Consider the following 23,718-nt stretch of genomic DNA (forward strand, 5'->3'; position numbering starts at 1 on the left):
CAGTTTGTTTAGCCCAGTACCGATCGGTGAAAGTCAAGTTGTGAGATATCATTCGCGATACAAAAAGTCGGAGTATAATATCGGAATTGAAGAACAACCTTTAGTTTATTAAGGGCCAAAGCAAACTTCAAACAATATACTTGATGAATTTTGCATGGTAAATTGTTGAGAAATGAAACATTTCAAAACAACGACATTTATTCACTAGCGAAAATATATAGCCTTCAGACAAATACATCAGACAATATTTATAAGGAAATACAAGGAGCATGTTTATCTCATCAGTTATGTTTTTTTCGTATATAGCAAATAAAGTCATAAACAACTGCATATTTCTTCTTCAATAGAGCTGACCTTTTTTACCTAATAAAATGTAATTTAGTGAAAATTTCTTCATCAATTTATAGTGTTATTTATACACATCATAGGCGTCTGCACTGTTCTGCTATTGTAAGACGTAAATCATTTTTCGCGTTTAGAGATGCTTTCTAAAGTCTTTGAGAAATACCTTACGAGATTCCGATAAAATGTGGCATTTGGTGTTAACTGTTCTCGAGGACTGTCTAACTCTCACATACTGTAACTTTTGATTATTATGTAACAACTGAGGAAGAATAGTTGCCAAGTAACAATATAAGCTCTTGTAAATTTTATTCAGTTGGGTGGCCGAATATCAGTGTCAGGTGCTGAAAATTAATAGCCTTCACGGGAAAGAATATGTCACTGTTCACCAGACGTATACCAATTACCACACATATATGCCAGAGCCTCTTGATTGTTACGTATTACTAATCACAGTATGACATCTACGGTGATAAACAGCAGCGAGACAATTCAACGTTGGTGGAGTCTGGAGGGATATAGGTTGCGGATTTGTAAAATGTTATTTTATACTGTGACGCATCATAGCCAAAAATAGCACTTACTGAAAAGATTAACATCGTTATCTGTGATGAGAAGGTAACAGTTTAGCTCATTCCTACCTCCATAGTTCCATTATTCGATGAGGTCTTCCTCCGACCTGTCCTTTCCGAAGACGTTCAGTACGAATCGAATCGACCTTACCCATAATTTTCGATTTGTGTTGTTTACAAAGTGGTTTACTGTCAAAATCTTTGGCAGATGCGAAGCCATTTTTCTTTAAGCGAGAATATCTTTGTTAGTTCGGTTTGTGTTTGTTGTGAGAGTCGTAGTTTACGTGTGATGGTGCTTCAGTGTATGCAGAGTTTGATTACGTAACCTGTATGTACTTGTGAATTTGTTCAAAATATTTGGCTTCAATCGCATTATTCGGCTTTAGAAGAGATGACGAACACCATGGATTCGAAATACCGTTTATCAAAAGCAGTGCTTGAAATGAAGGTAAATAATCTAATCATATGCGACATTTATTGAAAAAAGAGCATTAATTTACTAGCAAATATGGGGCACTGTTGTTAGTTATGGATTCGTTGTGGTAAAATACTGTCACTACACGTAAGATGTAAACTGTAGGCAAATAACAACAATTCCACTTAACCCATGGACAAACGTTGTGGTGGAAGGGGGGTGGGGGGAATGTTACATTGCTATTAAACCAAATGGATTCCAAAAGTCGTGTTTTATACCCTACTACAATCGTAAATTTCGCGATGGTTTAGTAATCTAGAGTTAGTACTTGTTTTGTGGGTACTCACCATAGTGATGTTGTATTATGAAATTGATTTGTGGTCTCTATTTGCAAAGAGATATGAACTGTGCGATCCAAGCTTAAGATTAAATAATTTCTGTGGTATTAGAAGTTCCGTAGCTGCTATTTCAATATTCTTATATTTATCCTCAGTAACTGAGTGAAGATTCTATGTTTTGGCATGGCCAATTGAGTGTAGCATTTGAGAATGAGACTGACCTTGAAATTAGTCACAAACAATGAAATATGAACAATTAAAATAAAAGCAATAAACGGTATCTGTGGAACTACTCTGTCTGAAACAATTACTTTATAATCTAAGGACCATCAAATTAAATTCTCCTCGGTAACAGTGTAAAAGATCATGAAATATGACAATATCTCCACTGCACTCGAGTGTGTCTCATTGGCTTCCCATAGTAATTATATGTCATCTTTTTGTGTGTGAATCTAAATAATTATATGTAGGAAATACAGAAGCGTCCGATCTTACCCGTCGGCTTTGACCCATGACGTCAGAAATAGTATTAATGTGTGTAAGTAGCCAAAATATTAAGAGATTTTTATTTATTTTTCCTTAAGTTCATGAAGAAAAGCAAGGAAAGATTTGAGAGAGAAAAGGAAGTTGAAGATAGCAGAGCATTATTCTCTGATGTAATTACTGAAGACATGAAGCATGGCAAGTACGTATCTGTGGTATTAAGTCTTATGAATTTCATACTATTGTTAGCTAACATGATATTATTGTAGTTTATAATGTGCCATTCGTATGACAAAGAAGTGCATCATCATGTAAAATTGCCTTCTAGTGTTCTGCAACCTCACTAGATTAACCCGTTAGTACCCGAATTATTATTTTTTTGTTAATTTTTTACGTTTATTAGTTTTTGCTTGTTCTTTACAATAAAAAAGAAGCATTTACTGCGAATGCCGTTTTTGTCTTTCTAATTTAGGGTAATTCCATGTCAACACAGAAAAGATAGTGTGTCTGCCAGGAAAAAAGAAAAAAAATGAGGAAAAGACTTATTTCAATTAATCTGAAAGAGTTGTGCACAAAATACACCATGAAATACAGGGCATTAGTATGTTCTTTGTTTCTTAGCAGCAGGTCAAATCGTTTGAAGGTTTCTTTAAGCACAGGTACAGTACAATTAGAACAATTCAGAAACATGATCGATCCACGCATTGCTAGTTGTTGCTACTAAAACCATTCTAGTGAAGAGACTTCAGACAGATGCAAATGGGAGCATTGTTGCTGTAGAAGCTCATGAAAATGCTTTGTGGGAACAGCTGCTTTGAAATACAGTGAAATCTAGTACAGTGGCACATTTCATAAGCATCACATGAATTTAAAGACATTGAGATTAACTGCATGCTTACTGCCTAGTCACAATTCCTTTCATGGACCAGTAGGAATAATATTGTGTCGGTCCTTTTTTCCAATGTGGTATGTAAGGTGGATGTCCCAGAATTACAATGATGCAGTGCACGCTTGTATAAACTTGGCAACAAGTGCTATGAAAAACTCATACCTCTCACCTCTAAGTGACATCATTTCATTTTTCTATCAAGATGTCAAGGAAAACGAAGTTATATGCGAGGTGGAAGAATTTTAAAAATACAGTGTCCTTCTTTATATTTGAATTTGTTTAGGAAAGTGTTCTCTGCAGAATTTTTATGTCGGCATATATTTAAAAAGTTATTTATGTCTCTCAGTATTACTTTTCCCTTTTCTTGTGTTTCACTGAAATATCTTTTTAATTTAGAGTAACAGGTTAAGGATATATCACCTCATTTGTGCCCCAGGCTGCCTCTTGTAATCATTTGCACTGAAAGGACATTGAGAAAAATAATTGCTAACTGTTTTTAGCTTTCTCCAGTTTATAGTTCTAGTCTACAGGCCAGCAACAGGTATTTTAGGAAACAATTTTTCAAGGAATACTCATTGTGTTTATTTGCCAATGCCCCGTAGTGTTTAACGTGGATGGCATGTGTACGTGGAAATTTTATTTTATTCTTTTCCAATGAATAAAGTTAGTTAGGATATTCTTTTTTGCACCTACAATTGCTACTAGATGTGTAAACATTTCAGCAAAAAATCAAGTTGAGATTAAGCTGTGTACTTGCCCCCCCCCCCCTCCTTCTTCCAAGGACTTTGAAATTCATCAGATTTGATGTTTTTTGCACTAGAGTTGTGTAACTGAAATGCTAAATGCTTTTCATTGTTATGTGTACCTAATCCTAGGACTAAAGAGATACAACGCTCAAGATGAGGCCTCTACCATTTCGCTACGCAAAGTTATGATGTTCTAAAAATCACAGATTTAAAGCATAACATGGAAAAAGTGTTTTTTCTTTTTACATTTTTCATAAAAAATTGTGATGATTTATCATGCTTTTTATACATTATATGAACTTACTGGCCTAAATACTAAGTGTATAAAAAAATTTAGCTCCTTAGGTCAACACATTACTGCGTAGGTCTCTGAAAATTGGGGAATTGGTCACTGACTTATGATTGGGTACACACCCTTGAGTCTTCAAACCTGAATTTATCAAAAATGGTTAGATTTAGGACAGTCTTATGTGGCAATTTTAATATTAAGACATGTAGGTGTCCATCCACTAGATATGACTAAATTCTGAAATAGTCATCATAGGACCCACCAAAATAGCTGTGATTTAACACAGAATGATCTGCAAGTTAACCTGCCTCGCAACATAGTGTTGACCTTATTGAATTATTAACTTGACAACATCCCACACTTGTGTGCCGCCAGTGGTGCTGCAATACACCATAGACATACACTCCATGTATGGTCGGTACGCTACACTTATCAAGAGTAATAGCTTATAACAAAGCTGATGTTACAATTTTTTGTTGACAGTTATAAACGAGTTATTTATTCAGATGATTTTGCAAGATACTGAATGTAAAACCTGAATCCTTTAGTTGGGGTTTTCTGGTGCTGAAATGACCTGCACAATTTAAAGTGAGCCTAACACAATCAATCAAAATGCATCTGTTTTGAGCTCGAGGGTAAGGGTGGGGACAAGTGAATGAAGTCTTTGGACACCTGACGCTGTCCGACATTTTCCAAAGGCAGCAGCCAAATGTAAAATTTTGTGGAAGAGAAAGCAGAGTTGAACAGGAAACCTATAAAAATTTGCAAAAAGCCATGTGTAGGTTTGAAAAATTAAATCTGGGAAAATAGACAAAAAATGAAATGCAGAGGTACAAGACATACAAGGCACTTGTGATTGTGAAGTTCTTTTGCAAGGTGGGTCTGATGGTAAAGAGCTAGGTCAATTACTTACTTTTTGTCCTACAACAGCAGAGTTTGAAGGAAATTTTACATTAGAAAATTATTTTAGGAATACAAATAAATTATTTTTTACTTGTTGAGTTTGGAGGAAAGAAAAACTGAGTCTTGATTGCAAGACAAGTAAAAGAAACAGAAGACAGTGATTTGGAAGGAAGATTCCTGGAAATTCTTCCCTCTGAATGCACCAGCAGTGCTACGAAATGGTTCGAGTCTTACCTAACTGAAAGGAAACAAAGGGTGTTGTTGTGAAATACTTGTGCTGTAAGCAGTCAGCCTTCATCTGACTGGGAATTCATAACATGTGGTATTCCTCAATGTTCCATCTTGGGTCATTGCTTTTTCTGTGTGTATTAATGATCTCTTGTGTGTTACATTGCCAGATGCTAAGATTGTTTTGTTTGCAGACGATACAAACATTGCAATAAGAAGCAAGTCAAGTACAGATGTAGAAATGGCTGCTAACCAAATTTCCACTGACATAAAGCTAATTCAGTGTCATTAAACTTTGAAAAGACCCACTTTATGCAGTTCAAAACCTGTCAGGGATTTCCTTCCAGCATGTATATAACATATGAAGACATGCAGATTGAAGAGGTTGACAGTGTTAAACTTCTGGGATTACAATTCAGTAATAAATTCAGTTGGGAAGGGCATACCACAGAATTGCTGAAGCACCTAAACAGGTCTGCATTTGCGAGGTGAATGTTATCATATGTAGAAGCTAAAAATAAAAGAAACTTGCATACTTTGCTTACTTTCATTCTATTACGTCATAAAGGATCATGAGGTAACTCTTCAAACCAAGCAAAAGTTTTAGGAGTGCAAAAGCATGTAATAAGACTCATTTGTGGTGTAAATTCAGGAACATCGGAACATCATGTATAAACATGTTCAAGGAACTGAGTATTCTAAACATTGCTTTTCAGTATATTTATTCCATAGTGAAATTTGTTGCAAGTAATATGTCTCTATTTGCAAACAATAGCTCAGTACATAGTGTCAATACTAGGAGTAAGAGCAGTGTACGTATATACCTAAAATTATCTACCTTGGTCCAAAAAGGAGTCCAATATTCAAGAACGCACATTTTAAATAAATTGCCAGCAACCATTAAAAACTTGGTTTTAGATAATACACATTTTAAACAGAGGTTGAAAGACTTTTTGATAGGCAACTCCTTCTACTCTATAGATGAATATGTTAATATGGACTGTTACATCAACTTCATTAAATATAACTGTTAGATTTCAGTCCTGACAGCACTTGGGTATAACAGTCAGGATTAAGTAGTTTGTAAAATGATAATTCTATTAAAAGTACATAACTGTGTTTTAGTCTGACAGTGTATTAGTTCTGAAAATATTAGCAGTTCCAGTTTACTGTAAAGCATTCATCTATTTTGACCATCTCCTGACAAATGACTGTTATATTCAAATATTTTATGTTATACTCTGACTTGTTCCACGCCCACGAGGCTCATCTCATGTTTGTGTCTATGGAACGAAAACTGACTCTTAACACCCCCCCCCCCCCCCCCTCCTGCGGGTCCGGGGGTAAGAATAGGCTCGAGGTATTCGTGCCTGTCGTAAGAGGCAACTTAAAGGAGTCTCTCAGGTTTCGGCCTTCATGTAATGGTCCTCTGTAGGGTTTGACCTCCATTCTTCAAAATTTTTCTGAAGAGCGAGCCAATTGGGAAAGGGCGCCTTACATGGTGCATCGTGCTTTCAGCTCATTCTCCATCTCTTGGGTGAGGACACCTTCCTGGGTGCGTTTTCCACCATGCACTATGCAGTGTCACTTTCTGTGCTAACGAAGACCATGGACTTGTTTGCACCTGATATCCAGCACGGTAGCCAGTCCGTTGTGGTGGGGCCGCCATGTACCCTGTTGGTTGTAGCCCCCTGACAACACAGGGATCACTCTGCTGATGCCTACGCCATTTTACTCCCCATGTATGCCAGGATTAGATGCCTGTCACCTTGAGGCATCGGGACTCCTGGTAATGGCCATCCTGCCAGGTGGCCTTCGCTGCGGCTGTGTCGCGCCCGTGTGGAGGGCCCCTGGTCGGAGTGGGATGCATCAGGGAGGATGACGCGTGATGAAGCATACCACGTCATCACTTGCTGGTGATCAAACATCAGAAGTCTCTAAGCGTTCTAAGTCTCAGTAAAAAGCAAGGAAGTACGATGCTAAATCATTCCCCTCCCTGGCCACACCATGTGAGGAATGCCAGGCTAAGGATGGCAGCGAACCTAATTCACCCCGGTACCTCGTATGTACGAGAACTGATGGGGACTCATTTGTTTCGATGCAGTTTTTTGTAGGCCATTTAGAGGACAAGTTTGGGGAGGTGGAGAGCTTGTCCAAAATGCGGTCAGGGTCAGTCTTGATAAAAACAGCATCCTCTTCCCAGTCACGGGCAGTACTCACTTGTGACAAGCTGGGGAATGTTTCCGTTACCATCACACCCCATAAGAGCTTAAATATGATCCAAGGTATTATATTCCACAGGGACCTTCTTTTGCAGCCTGACAACGAGCTGCGAGCCAACTTAGAGCGACGAGGCATTCATTTTGTCCTGTGCGTCCATCAGGGTGCGAGGGATAATCAGGTTGCCACCAGTGCCTTTATGTTGGCCTTTGAGGGTGACACATTGCCTGAGAAGAACAAGGTGATGGTCTACCACTGTGATGTAAAGCCATATATCCCTCCCCTTTTGCAGTGCTTTAAGTGCTAGAAGTTTGGTCATATGTCTTCCCGCTGTACTTCCAGCGTCACATGTGTAGATTGTGGATGTCCATCACATCCCAATACTTCATGTGCCCCGACTCCCATCTATGTCAAATGTGGATAGCATCATTCCCCTTGCTCACCTGACTGCAGGATTTTACAGCGCGAAAGGGAACTCGTGAAATACAATACCCTGTGCTGACTGACCTACACTGAGGCCAAGAGAAAATTTGAGCGTCTGCATCCTGTGGCTATGATCTCCTCTTACGCTGCTACTACGAGAAGAGTTGTAGCTCCATCCGTTCCGCGAATTCTGGTCAGCTCTCCGAGCTGGAAGACTACTCATGCCCCCTTGATGGTGGGGGGCACTTCCCTCCCTGTTGCTCCCACACCACCTACCTTGGGAGCACTGCCCCCCCCCCCCCCCCAAATCATTGGGGACACCAGTCCCCACTTCTCAGCTGGAGAAGTGTAAGTCTTCTTCGGCACCTCTCGCTAGGAAGGGGACCCTTGGGTCACTCCTTTCCCAGATTTCTGCTAGTGGGAAAGATGACTCCTGCCAGTGGCTGAAGTTCCCAAACTTAGCTGGTCATAGGGCTTCATGATCATCCTCAGTCCCAGAGACTGAATCAGTCAAGCCCTCCCAGCCAGAGACACCCAAGGAGTAGCAAGAGGAATCCAAAATGAAGACCCCCCAAGACCAAGGGACTTGTGGTGACACCCACACCACCGATACCTACAAGCTTTGCTTCTGAGGATGAGGTGGAGATTCTGGCATCTGCTGAGGACCTAGATCTCACCGGACCCTCAAATACAATGGATACAGACTGTTCAGGAAATAAATCGGTGGCAGCAGGTGACCCTGAGGTATAAACTGCCTCATTGAATGTTCCATGCCTTCCCAGCGTCACGATCACGTCGTCCTCCAGTGGAGTTTGCGGCGGTTTTTTCCACCGCCTGGCTGAGCTACAGAAACTGTTAAGCTTTACACCTTCTTTCTGCATTGCCCTCCAGGAAACCTGACTCCCAGCAATGCGGAACCATGTCCTCCAAGGCTATAAGGGATAATACAGGAACTGTAGCAACTATAATCGAATGTCAGATGGAGTTTGCATCTATATGCTGAGCTCAGTATGCAGTGAACATGTGACATTTCAAACCCCTCTTGAAACTGCAGCTGTCATGATAAGGACGAAGCAGGAAATAACCGTCTGCAACATATATCTTCCTCCAGATGGTGCAGCACCCCTGAACGCTTTGGCTGCACTGATTGATCAACTATCTAAACCTTTCCTAATTTTGGGAGATTTTAAAGCTCATAACTCCTTGTGGTGTGGCACCGTGCTTACTGCCCGAGGCAGAGATGTCGAAAATTTACTGTCACATATGGCACATATTAGGCCATAGATCTCTCAGTTTGCAGTCCTGGCCTTCTCCCTTTTATCCACAGGAGAGCACATGACGACATGTGTGGTAGTGACCAGTTCCCCATCTTCTTGTCACTGCCCCGGTGTCAGGCCCATGGATGCCTGCCCAGATGGGCTTTGAACAAGGCTGACTAGGAAACTTTCAACCCTGGTGTCAGCGTGGAATCTTCCCCACACGATAACATCGATATGATGGTTGAGCATGTGACTACACCTATTGTTTCTGCTGCAGAAAACGCGATCCCTTGCTTGTTAGGATTCCTGCAGTGGAAAGCAGTCCCTTGGTGGTTGCTGGAAGTCACTGAAGCAATTAAGGTGTGTCAGTGAGATGTACAGTGGCATAAGGGGCACCCTTACCTGGAGCACCTCACATCCTTTAAATGCCTCTGTGCCTGCATTTGTCATCTTATCGAACAACGGAAGCAGGAGTGTCGGGAGAGATACGTCTCGACCATTGGGTGCCACCTTCTCAAGTCTGGAAAAAGATCAAACATGTTTTCAGGTACCAGAACCCAACTGGTGGTCCCGATGTTACCATAAATGGCGTGTTATCTACTGATGAAAACGTGATTGCCGAGCACTATGCTCGAGTTTCTGCATTGGAGAATTACCCCCCAGCCTTTCGCACTCTCAAACGGCGGCTGGAAAGGAAAGTGATTTCATTCACTACACACCACAGTGAATCCTATAATGCCCCATTTACAGAGTGGGAGCTCCTCAGTGCTCTTGCACATTGCCCCGACACAGCTCCTGGGCCAGATCAGATACACAGTCAGGTGATTAAACATCTCTCATCTGACAAGCGACATCTCCTCGTCATCTTCAACCGGATCTGGTGCAATGGCGTTTCCATCGCAGTGGTGGGAGAGCACCATCATTCCAGTGCTCAAACCTGGTAAGAACCTGCTTGATGTGGATAGCTATCGGCCCATCAGCCTCACCAACGTTCTTTGTAAGCTGCTGGAACATATGGTGCGTTGGGGTTGGGTCCTGGAGTCACGTGGCCTACTGGCTCCAAGTCAGGGCCGCTTCTGCCAGGGTCACTCTACCTCTGATAATATTGTGTCCCTCGAGTCTGCCATCCATACAGCCTTTTCCAGACACCAGCACCTGGTTGCCATCTTTTTTGATTTATGAAAAGCGAATGGCATGACCTGGCGACATCATATCCTTGCCACATTATATGAGTGGAGTCTCCGAGGCCTGCTCCCGATTTTTATCCAAAATTTCCAATCACTTTGTTCTTTCCGTGTCCAAGTTGGTGCCTCCCATAGTTCTGACAATATCCAGGAGAATGGAGTCCCGCAGGGCTCCATATTGAGCTCTCTCTATTTTTAGTGGCCAGTAATGGTCTAACAGTAGCTGTAGGGCTATCCGTCTCACCTTTTCTGTATGCAGATGACTTCTTCATTTCTTACTGTACCTCCAAGTACTGGTGTTGCTGAGTGGCGCATGCAGGGAACCATTCACAAGTCAGAGTCATGGGCTGTAGCCCACGGCTCCCAGGTCATGCCGGAATCCCAGGCAACGAACTTGCTGACAGTCTGGCCAAACAGGCTACGTGGAAACTGTTTCTGGAGATGGACATCTCTGAACCTGACCTGCGTTCTGACTTAGCTACAGGGTTTTTCGGCTTTGGGAGATGGAATGGCATAACAGTACACACAACAAACTACGTGTCATCAAGGAGACCTTTCGCAGGGAATCAGTTGTCTTCCGCCGGCTCCACATTTGCCACACTTGGGTGACCCACGATTACCTCCTGCACCAGTGTCAGTGCTGTGCCCGGTTGACAGTGGCCCATCTTCTGGTGCATTGTCCCACTTTGACTGCCCAGTGTCAGAATCTTGGGTTACCGGACTCGTTGCCACTAATTTTATCTGACAACGCCTCATTGGCTGATGTAGTTTTATGTTTTATTCGTGAGGGTGGGTTTTATCATTTGATCTAAGTTTTAGCTCATGTCCTTTGTCCCTCTGTGTCCACCACCCTAGTGCTTTTAGGGTGGAAGTTTTAATGTGTTGCAGAGTGGCTGGCTTCTCCTTTTGATTCTCATGGTCAGCCAGCCATGGTTATCTGCTTTGTTGTTTTACTCTCTTCATCCTGTTTCATGCGTTTCTGTGGTTTTCTTGTCCCCCTTTTGTCCATTTACACGTTTGTTGCCCTTCATCATTCTTGTGATTTTTCCTTTCATTCCGTTTTGTGTTGTCAGTCTCGTTTGTTTTATTCTCACGCTTGTGGCATTGTTTTATTCAGACCAAGGGACTGATGACCTCGTAGTTTGGTCCCTTCCCCCCTCTTTTAAGCCAACCAACCAACCTGAATCTAATCTAATGTAAGATTTTATTTGCTATGTTGACAGAAGAACTTCCTAAGACAAACATAAATGGTGGAACATCTCAATCCATATAGTCAATGATTTTTTTGTAAATTTTATTTAGTTACTTCTTACTTACTTACTTACTTACTCACTCACTTACTGTCTGTGTTGGCCACACAAACCGCAGTCGGTCTTTGGCCTCACCAATCAGCCTTCTCCAGTATCCTCGGTCCATGTGTTCTTCTTCAGACAGCCCCACATGCTCATATCTTCTCTGACCTGATCAATCTATTGGAGTCGTGGTCTTCCCTGTGTTCTATTGCCTCCAATATCTTTAGCCACTACCTGCCTGATGATCTGGCCTTCCCGATGCATTGTGTGTCCATACCACTTCAGTCTTCCTTCTTTGATAACTGCCACGATGTCCATCAACTTGTATAGCTCCTGTGATTCACAATTCTTTCTCTTCCTCTGTTCATCTCCGTCCCTCACTGGCCCAAAAATCTGTATGAGGATTGCATTCTCAAATGTCAGGAGTTTTCTTTCCATCTTTTGGGTGATAGTCCAGATCTCTGCTCCATATGAGACTACAGATTGTATTATTGTCTTGTAGATCTTGGTCTTTGAGGATCTCGATAGAAGCTGGGACTTCAACAGCATTCCCAGAGCAAACCTTGACCTGTTTCCTGCCTGTATTCATGCGGTAATTTCCTGGTCTATCTAGTTCCTTTCATGGAGTATAGCCCCAAGATATTTAAAGTCTTTTACCCTTTCAAAGACTTTGTCCTCCACTTTCAGGGGTCTGTCATAATTTTCTCTGCTAACTACGAGGTATTTTGTCTTATCTGTATTCAACTTCAGGTCTGCTCTCATTGCCTCTTCTATAAATGTTCTTGTCATCTGAACCAGGTCTTGCTCTTTCTCTGCTGTTAAAACTACATCATCCGCATAGGCCAGGGTGCTGATTCTTCTTCCCAGTTATATTCCTGTCTCTAGGCTTGCTACCTTTCTCAGGGCTCTCTCCAGTACCAAGTTAAACAGAAGAGGGGAGAGGCAGTCTCCTTGTCGCACTCCGGTCCTCACCTTGAACTTCTTTGATATGTTTCCATTTACTTTCACCAAGCATGTTGTCTCTGGGGTGCATATCTGTGTCAGTTTTATAAGTTTTCTGGGAACTTGAGCCCTTTCTAGGTCTTGCCATATTGCTTGTCTATTCACACTATCATATACTTTTTGGAAGTCCACAAAAAGACAGTGAACATTGTTGCGGAATTTCCAGCTCTTTGCTGTATTGCATCTAAATGGTCTACAGTGGGCTTTCCTTTCTGAAACCTGCTTGTTGGAATCCCAGTACCTTCTTGACATGTGGCGTTAGTCGCTTCAGTAACAACATGCTTAAGATCTTATAAACTGTACATAGTAGTGTGATTGTGTTTAGTTAAGGAGAAAATAATCTAAAATGGAAGCCAGAACAGCAGACATCATTCAAGAAATGATTTTTTTGCTCGTAGTGAGTAGACCTAACTTAAATAAGCCAATATGCTCTCCGTTTTGTAAAAATTTGTTGTCTTGCTATCTGTGCCCATATTATAAGCCTAGTGCACAATAAAATACAGATTTAGTTGATTTAAGACTAAAAAACTGTTGTCTTTAGTTGTTGAAAGGTGTCCCATCCTCTGCTGAAAAGTGCCCCATGGTAGAGGTACATTACAAGAGAAGTGTGCTTCCCTAGAAATATAAAATTTGACCCTTTGTTTATTACCAGAAGCTGTGGTAAAAATGTAAAAGTGGCCCAACATGCTACAGTAATTAATAAACAGAGAGTCATTAAGTCTGAAATTTGTTGAAATGTACCCCATTCTTCCCTATTATGTACAGAGTTCACTGGTACTTTATGGTCTTAGTAAATTATCTCACCAGTAAGATTTAGAATTTGACACACTGCTCTGTGTTTTACTTAGATAAATTTTTCCGTGTCTTGGTATTGGATGCAGTACCAGAATTTCCTGTTTTAGAAATTTATCTATCTGTATTCTGATTACTGTGCACTTGATCTGATGTTGGTAGCATCTGTTTTCTCCAGCTAATCTTTTTATTAATGTAGTGCCTGAGGCTGTTTTATCTGTCTGCTTGTATCAAAGTTGTGTAAATAATTACAACAAAAACTACAAAGCATTTCTTTGTGTGCAATAAAATGTCAAATACTTGTATTAACCCAATGCAGGATATATTCCATAAGTCTTTGCCATTTATATTTTTTGTCCAGTTTCCAGGGTCCATCTTTCATACGATGCATAGTAGTCAGGTGATATGGTTAGGTGTATCCTGGATGTGTCATCAGGTTCTTACCTCAGAGTGCAAACCACATTTTGTGTCAAAAGCACCTCAAACACTATTAAAACAAACTAATGTTAAAAACCTGTAATAAAAATTACAGTTTTTATTTGACGTTTCAGCTTTAGGTCACACAAAGAAGTGTCATTACCAGTTTGATTTCTTAGGAAGTCATTATCAATTTATCGTCATCATCATCTTGTTCTTGTGCCTTGGTCCCACATCTGTGCAGGGTTGGCGTGGTTATCAAACAGATTTTGTGTCTCTTAGTTCAAGGGGTGGCCAGATGCTCTTCCTGTTGCCAGCCCTTTAGCTCTAGGATGGAATGCGTGTACCACAACTGTCTGTGTGTAGTGTTATTCATGTGAAGGTGAGCACAAATTTTTTAAATGTTTACAAATTGTGTAACAAGTAGGACTTGGGAACAACCTGGTATTCACCTAGTGAAATGTGGTAAATCACCTATAAACCACACCCAAGGTGGATCTGATTCAGGGTCAGCACACCTCTTTGTCCCGGAACAGGACTTAAACAGGCACAGCTATCTGGGTGGGTCAAGTCATTATCAGATGATCTTTTTAAAAAGAAACAAAAAGTGGGACAGTAAAATACTAGATAATATTTTCTTTCTTTTTTTAAATAGGCCCTCTAATGATGGCTTCCTAAGAAGTTGAAATTGCTAACGATACATGTTTATATGACTTCAACCTGAAATATATAATTAAAAAAAAAATCATTTATGAGGTAGTCATTGCATTCACCTATTGCTATATGCCTAGTCTGTGTAAAAATTACAAACTTACTTGACTTAATAATTGCCTACTCATTAATAAAAAAATCCCAGAAAGGAATTAATCCCTGCACCTTATATGTGTGTATGTGTTTAGCTCTAAATTTAAACATTTGCCGGTTTTATAATCTCACATTGCTTGCAGTCTTTGCATTTGTATGCCACACAGCTACTCACAAGGTTGCTACTCAAGCTTGCATATAGCTACTTAATTGTAAACAGTACTCTGATATGATGGTCTAGTGATAAATTGTGAGACTGGTCTGACAGTGGAATCTTTCAGTCTGGCATTAACACTAGCCTTCACCTCTCACTTGTGGGAAGATATGTCAAGAAAGACATGTGGTTTGGATTCCACGTTAAACTGCAGGTCTCCTTTCCTCAGTAGAACTACTAGGATAAGTGCAAATTGCTCAAGTAGTGTCCAATCGAGAGAACTTGGAAACAGGTGGCTGACCATCACTCTTGATAGCCTCCCAGCCAATCATGTCATATGAATTTACTTTGTGTCACACCGTTTCCATAAGAATCCAAAACCTTGATTTGTCATACTTCATTATTGAAAAAGTATATCTCAGTTTGTTGAAATACTGGCAGAAATGATAGTACTCTTCCCACTTATTCCCTCCCCATAGAAAGGGTGTGCACAAAAAATATTTCCTACATAGTGGAGGCCAGTCTGAGGTTGCTTGAAGTTGCCCAAATCACATCCCCTTGTTATGTAAAGGGGCAGCACACAGAGGCAGGTAGATGGCAGCATCAATCTCAGCAGACAGGTGTCACCTGCCCAGTCGCAATGAACAAAACATTGTTTGCTCCTTTTAGTGCAGCAGGTCACCGATGAACTACACGACAGTGGGAGTGGCAGCACATGTATGCTGACTGCTCCACAGTTAGTCTCTAATTAATTTCAAGGCACTGTTTTGATAAATGTGTGCGTGCGTGCGTGTGTGTGCGCATACTCAAGCTCAAAAAAGTATTTTTCAAAAAGCGGGTGAAATTTCAGTCTTGTTGATGTGCCTATTGATCACTGGATGTCTGTTGTTTGATAAATTTTTACCTTTACTCCTAACATTTTTTACATTTTATCAGGGCTTTCCATATAATATTTATAACTCCAAGTTACATAGCCAAACATGATATATTTACCGGTTAATGGCTTATACAAGTAAGAGAAGAAATCAGTTTCAGGTGAACAGTGATACAAATGAGAAAGATCTAAGAACAGTTTTCACATAGATTTTGCAGCCTTGTATAATGTTCAGTGTAGAGTTCTGTATTTTGATACATAACTTTTGAAAAAGTTGCCTTTATGCCAGTAAAGTTGAAAACCTGCTAAATTAATAAAAAGGGGGCACTTCTCAGAAAATACTTGTGTGTCTGTAGTGTTAACACGTTAAGGAATAATGTTCCTAGTAGGATAAGTCTACATTGTTTTGGTACATAGATAATTTTTTTCCCTCTGATGTATATGGATGTACTCACATAAGAAGTTGAATGTGTTGTGGCAGGAAAAAAATTAGAACTGTGCAATGTAACTGAAAAATGGCAACTTTTTCATGAATATGAATAAATGTTTCAAAAGTGAATGTTTAGCAAAGCAACTGTTCTTTATGAATATCTTTAATCTGAAACTTCTTGGCAGATTTAAACTGTGTGCCGGACCGAGACTTGAACTCGGTACATTTGCCTTTCATGGGCAGTTGGTCTACCGACTGAGCTACTCAAGCACTACTCTTGACCTGTCCTCACAGCTCCATATGGTGGGAGACGGGGTATTGGCAGAAGTAGAGCTGTGAGGACAGGTTGTGAGTCATGCTTGGGTAGCTCAGTTGGTAGACCACTTCCCCTTGATAGGCAAAGATACCGAGCTCAAGTCTTGGTTCGACTCACAGTTTTGATCTATCAGGAAGTTTCACATCAACCAACACCCTACTGCAGAGTGAAAATTTCATCTTTTAATCTCTTTGTTGTTAGTGCTACTTAATTGTAAGTGTAGTGTATTGCAGATGTACATAAAATATCAGCTTCTCTGTAATAATGTGTTACTTGACTCATTCCACATAGCTTTCCCTTCACGTTCAACCTGTCATTGTGGAGTATTGCACTGTATTTTATGAAATTGTTGAGTTTACATTTTGACAGCCAACAAAATCTTATTTACATATATAAATCTTCAAGTTTTACATTATTGATAATTAATGTTTCTCTTTCAGGAGCAAATATATTATTGAATCAAGTTATGTGCCATGTGAGGATCTCATAGTAGGGCGTTTATCTTTTCATGGGATGAACCCTGAAATTGAAGAAATAATGAAAGAAGAAGAAGCTGCTGCACAAAAAGAAATAGATGTGAAAAATGAAGTTGATGTGTCTGACCTAGAAATGGCACAGCACTTTGGTACAGTTGTACAATCCATACATAAAAAGTTTATGACTAAACGAGAAAAGAGGAAAGTTGATGATGAAGAGCCAGTGCCACCTAAAAAACCAAAATTTTTGAAACCAAGTGATTAAAGATTAAATTTAATCAGGCTAAGGCTTCAAAGCCAAAACACTTCAACATTGATTGTTATTGTTATTGTTATGTTTCACTGTGCCATACTGAAAGAATGTGAAACATGAAACCTGTTTATTTTGTTGTTGTTACCATTTGAGGATTGTATGCAAGTTTCTGTGTGAACATTTCAGCCATATTTTTGGCCACGTATGGTCTTCATGAGCTGAATGTTCCTTTCCCATCTTTTCCTGACATGTCAGGTTCAATAACATTGTGAGTGGGTTAGTGTTTATGCTTCCATTCATCCTAAAACTCAAAACATCTTCAGTCTGTGTCACATCATAAAAGATACATATATCTGCTCATATAAAAAGAAATGAGAATTTATAAACCTTAATGACTGATAAACATCTCACTTCTGTTGAGAGTGAACAGAGAATCCTGTCTCATCCCTGAGACACATGGTGAGAAAAGAAGAGAGCAAAAGAAACAACTGATTTGTTGAGACTGCCCTGTTTTTATTATATAGATACATGGAGGATAACATGTATCTTTAATGTACTGTATATTTTTTAAAAGATGATCCAATTTATGTTCAGGATCAATCCTATCCTTATCACTGTGACCATGCTGCAGTCTACATGGCATCTGTTTGTTACGAGTCCCCATTTTTTCACCTCCTCAGTTGCCATCACTGACCTAGTGATGTTATGGAATTATATTTGTTAACTATTTTTATTAGTAAGTCATATCCACCAGAATAACATTACTGTGACAAAAACTATGTATTTAAGCAGTAATATTATCTCTTGCCTAGATGTCTTTTCTTGTAACATTATATTGACATGGTTTCATGACCCTTGAGCATTTGTGCTTGTAACATGAGTCAAGGGAGTTTTTGGTTGTGAAGTATTTGTAATGTAGAAGAGAATGTAAGATGTTAGTTACAGTCTACATTACTCCTTATTTTTCACAATCTGTTCTGTGAATTATTTCAGATGTTTCAAGTTTGAAGTAGGAAAATGTTGTCATGTACATTGTGACTTTCTTTCACTAATTTGTGACTTTTTGTCAAATGAAAGATACTTTTTATAAACAACTTTTTGTGGTCTTGTATTTTGTATAATGCTATTGTTTACTCTCTGAAGGCTTGTATATAAAAATTTGTCAGACAGTGTTGTACTGCTGGTAAGAAGCTTGCACTCGATAAATACAGAATAAAAACTATATGCACATATATTTCACAAAAGTGACAACACTGACTCTTGGTAAGTAGATGTCAGGGCTGATGAGTGAGCAGGAGATGAGTGGAGTGTTATTACAATGCAGGGGTAGGGTTGTTTTAGAAAGCAGGGGAGAGGGAGACAGGTGGGTCTTGGTAGCATTGCATAAATGTGGATTAATACCAGCAGTGTCACCATGGCCTAGGGGTAGTGTCTGCAACCAGTAACCAAAATTTCCTTGATCAGGAGTGACAGCCAAACATTCCAGTATAAGGAATCACCCTAATTCTTCCCTTAAATGACAATAACCAGCAATAATCAATGGCATGCAGATGCAGAAGGCAATGTAAACCTCTACATTAAAGACACATCATGTGTATCTTTAGGGCAGATGGCCTGTGATTTAAAAATATGACATAAGATTTCAGATGAGTCCATTCAATTCTCAATGGGAATACTGCCAAGGGAGAGATGACCACATGAAAAAGCTAGAATAAGCAGTGAAAGGTAATGTATTAAGAGCTGTACCATGGAATGAAAGAAGTCTGAATCTGGTGGGGCAACTAGAAAATCTGAAAAGAGAGAGCTGCAAATGCTGAGTATACATGTAGTGGTAGTAAGTAAAGTGATATGGGAAGAAAATAATGATTTATGGTCTGACAAATATGATATTAACAGGATGGGAGTCATGAACAGGAAGCTCGGATAGACTGAGTTATTCTGAACAGTACAGAGATAGGTTTATTCTCATCAGAATCGACATCAAACCACAGCCAATAACAATTCTTCAGGTATACATGATATCACAGCCAGAAGATGAAGAGATAAATACATGAGGATGTGGAATGCGTAATTCAGTATGTAAAATGTTGAGAAAAATCTCATAATCATGGATGATTGGAATGCCCTACTGTGGTAGGATTAAAAGACAGTTACAGGAGAATATGGACTCTAGCAGGAATGAGAGAGAAGGAAGACTAATTGAGTTTTGCACTAAATTTCATCAAATAATAGCAATAAAAATCTTAAGCAGTGATGGTATACTTGTAGAAGGCCTTGAAGACTTGGGAAAATTCCAGCTCGCTTAAATTGTAGTCAGAAAGAGATTTCAAAATTAAATATTGGATTGTACAGTGTACCCGGGATCAGATTTAGTAATGATACAGAATGTGTGTGTTGTGGTCTTCAGTCCAGAGACTAGTTTGATGCAGCTCTCCATGCTACTCTATCCTATGTAAGCTGCTTCATCTCCAAGTAACTACTGCACCCTACATCCTTCTGAATCTGCTTAGTGTATTCATCTATTGGTCTCCCTCTACGATTTTTACCCTCCACAGTGCCCTCCACTACTAAATTGATGATCCCTTGAGGTCTCAGAACATGTCCTACCAACTAATCCCTTCTTCTAGTCAAGTTGTGCCACAAATTCCTCTTCTCCCCTATACTGAAGTTTAAGGAAATCATCCGGAAGAATCAGTGTGGATACAGAGGAATGATGAGTTGTGCTTGAAGTTCTCTACAGCTGTAACTACTGTGATAATGTATGCCACAATAGATGTTCATTTTCAGGATACCTCAAAAACTGGCAGTCGTAGAAGTGAGAGAGGAAAATACAGGTAAGAGGAAGGTAACTAAAGAAACTGTGTCTTCACAGAAAAAGGCTGTGAAAAGGACTGATTCAGTATGCAGAAAAGTCAAAATAATAACGATAAAAAATCCATCAGGCATACATGATGTAACTTCCAAATCAGATTTCGTGAACATGCAGAAGTTACAGCTAGCAGCAAATTGTTACAGAAGTTACAGCTAGCAGCAAATCATTATTTGGCTAACAGAGAGAAGAAACATACTTATGGATCTTTTGAAGATAACATTAAAAGTTTATACAAAGCCTTTAATGGCTTGCTGCTAAATACAATAAAAGAAACTGAAAATTCGCACAGCAAAAAAAAAAAAAGGAAAAAAAATCAGTCAGTCATTACTCAAGGAACAAATAGATTTCACAGAAAGATATTTTTTCAATCTGTTTGAGGACATACTGTAAAAAAATGCTTCCTCGTCCCATATTTTACAATCTATTGACAGACATGTATTTCATGAAACATTTTTTACTGTAGCTACTTCCTATGTACTGGGTGATCAAAAAATCAGTATAAATTTGAAAACTTAATAAACCACGGATTAATGTAGATAGAGAGGTAAAAATTGACACACATGCTTGGAATGACATGAGGTTTTATTAGAACAAGAAAACAAAGTTCACAAAATGTCCAACAGATGGCGCTGGACAGCGAAACGTCAGTGACTGCGCATGACAAAAGTATATAAAACAAGCTGTAATGAGAGAGAGAATCAGATGCGACAGCAGTCGCAGCATGTTGACATTACCTGAAAAGGCGCTTTTAGTGAAGCTGTATTATCAGAATGGGGAATGTGCTAGTTAAGCGTTATGATCCTATCGCCATAGGAAGGGGATTCGAACAGGTAAAGGTCCGTTGACAAATGCAGCTGTGGCGAGAATGATTTCGAAGTTCGAAGCCACGGGTTGTTTAGACGATAGACGCCATAGTGGCCAACCGAGCACAAGGCGTAATGCTGCTGAGACAGTTCAGGACTAGCGGGTTCGTCTATGCACGGGGAAGTCAGTGCTCGTGCAGTCACACGACGCACTGGCATTCCATACACTACTGTTTGGTTGGCACTAAGACGTACTCTCCGATGCTATCCGTACAAAATCCATCGGTATCATGAACTGTTACCTGGCGATTTTGTGAAGTGGAGGGTATTTGCGGTGTGGGCGTTTCAAAAGATGACGATTGCTTGAGTAACGTGTTGTGGACCGACAAAGCTCATTTCACGCTCCGAGGGTCTGTCAACACCCACAACTGCGGAATTTGGGCTGCCGAAAATCCTAGAACTGTCATGGAAACAACATTGCCCGACGAGAAAGTCACAGTATGGGTTAGATTTACCACATCTACCGCTATTGGGCCTTTTTTCTTCGAGGATATGCGTGATTCTGGTTTTGTAGCTGCTATCGTGACGGGTGAGTGGTACGCCGATATGTTACAGAATAGCATCATCCCCAGCCTGGCTGATAAACACCTACAGGAACGTACGATGTTTATGCAGGATGGCACTCCGCCCCATATTGCTACACGCGCGAAAGATCTCTTGCGAGCGTTGTTTGGTGGTGATCGTGTCCTCAGCCACCACTTTCGTTATGCTTGGCCTCCCAGTTCCCCAGACCTCAGTCCGTATGATTATTGGCTTTGGAGTTACCTGAAGTTGCAGGTGTATCGTGATCGACTGACATCTCTAGGGATGCTGAAAGAAAACATCTGACGCCAATGCCTCACCATAACTCCGGACATGCTTTACAGTGCTGTACACAACATTATTCCTCGACTACAGCTATTGTTGAGGAATGATGGTGCACATATTGAGCATTTCCTGCAAAGAACATCATCTTTGCTTTGTCTTACTTTGTTATGCTAGTTATTGCTATTCTGATCAGTTGAAGCACCATCTGTCGAACATTTTTTGAACTTTTGTTTTTTTTTGTTCTAATAAAACCCCATGTCATTCCAAGCATGTGTCAATTTTTACCCCTCTATCTACATTATTCCGTGATTTATTAAGTTTTCAAATTTATACTGACTTTTTGATCACCCAGTATAATACAAGATGTTGAAGAAACTGGAAAAATTTAGTCTGAACTTGAAGAAATGAAACCACTTACACCTGAAGAAAATAAAATACATAATAATTCTAAAGTTTGTATATTGTGTAAATGTAATTATACGAAAAGTAATAAAAAGGTTCGTTATCATGACCATCTAACTGGATTATATATTGCTCCATTGTGCAATAATTGTAATTTAAAACTAAAACAACAGTATTTAGTACCTGTTTACTTACATAATTTATCTGGTTATGATTCTCATCTTTTTGTAAAAGAACTAGGTTTTGGTAATAAAGAAATAGAACTAATACCTAACAATGAAAATAAATACATTAGTTTTGTAAACATACAAAAATTTAAAAATGATATTTGTTAATACATTTAAATTTATGGCATCTACACTTGATAAACTTTCAACAAATTTTGAGAAAAATTAATTAAATATATTAAAAAGTATTTTTCTCAAGAATTATTTAATTTAGTAGTTACCAAAGGTGTTTATCCATATGATTGCATGGATGCTTCGAAAAAATTTGAAGAAACAAAAGAACCAACAGAAGAAAACTTTTAAAATAAATAAATTATTGTAATATAACTGATGGAGGTCATGAACATACAAAATTAGTTTGGGAAAAATTCAGTATAAAATTGTTGGAGAATATCATTATTAATATCTTAAAAAATGAACTATTATTAAGTGATATATTTGAAAATTTTAGAAAAACATGTATACAAACAATCTCGATGCAATGTTAAAAATTACTGAACAAAAACTTGAATTATTATATGATTATGATATGCCTTTAATGGTTGAAAAAGAAATGGGAGGAGGAATTTCACAATGTTGTAAAATAAATGGAAGAGCAAATAAAGAATATTTAAAAGATTTTAAGAGTAAAGAAATGTCACATTAAATAATTTATCTATATGCAAATAATTTATATGGCTATGCTATGATCCAATATTGACCATATGGTGGATTTAAATAGGATGTAACAAATAATTTTAATTGTACAAAAAAATTCAAACAATTGTGAAAATGGTTACATATGTGAAGTTGATTTAGAATATCCAAAAGAATTACATCATTTACATAAAGATTTACCATAGGCTCCTGAATGAAAAATTGTTCCGGGTACAAAAGAAAGTAAATTGATATCTACATTAGATAAAAAATATAATTGTGTTGTACATAACAGATATCTTAAACAATATTTATCTTTAGGAATGGCACTTACAAAAATACATAAAGTTTTAAAAGTTAAATATACTGAATGTTTAAAAAAGTATATATATTTAAACATGTAGTAAAGAACTAATACTACACATCATTTTGAAAAAGATTTCTATAAATTAATGAATAATTCTGGATTTGGAAAAACAATGGAGAATATAAGAAATAGCTAACGTACAAAATTAGTTTCAAATAGTAAAATTTGTGATTAACTTGTAACTAAACCAAAGTTTAAATGTAGAACTATCTATAATGAAAATCTTGTTGCTATTCATGTGAATAAAACTAAAATAACATATGATAAACCTATCTATGTTGGATTAAGTGTACTTGATTTATCAAGAGAATTAATGTATGATATTCACTATAGTGTTTTGAAACCTAAATATGGAGAAAATATTTACATTTATAATATTAAAACTGAAGCTTTCCATGAACATATGAAATCAATGATTGATTATTTTAATACAGGAGATTATC

The 23,718-nt window shown here is 38.8% G+C and overlaps 1 protein-coding gene across 1 annotated transcript; it reads left to right on the top strand.

Annotated features, from left to right (window-relative positions):
- The first annotated feature begins 1,038 nt into the window (after positions 1-1,038).
- Positions 1,039-18,195, top strand: LOC126234470 (M-phase phosphoprotein 6). The gene is made up of 3 exons (XM_049943160.1): positions 1,039-1,362; positions 2,252-2,352; positions 16,813-18,195. Exons 1-3 carry the CDS (start codon positions 1,306-1,308, stop codon positions 17,111-17,113), a joined length of 459 nt encoding a protein of 152 aa, XP_049799117.1. The 5' UTR covers positions 1,039-1,305; the 3' UTR covers positions 17,114-18,195.
- The last annotated feature ends 5,523 nt before the right edge of the window (positions 18,196-23,718 follow it).

Source organism: Schistocerca nitens, chromosome 2 (genome assembly GCF_023898315.1).
Source record: "Schistocerca nitens isolate TAMUIC-IGC-003100 chromosome 2, iqSchNite1.1, whole genome shotgun sequence".
NCBI lineage: Eukaryota > Metazoa > Arthropoda > Insecta > Orthoptera > Acrididae > Schistocerca > Schistocerca nitens.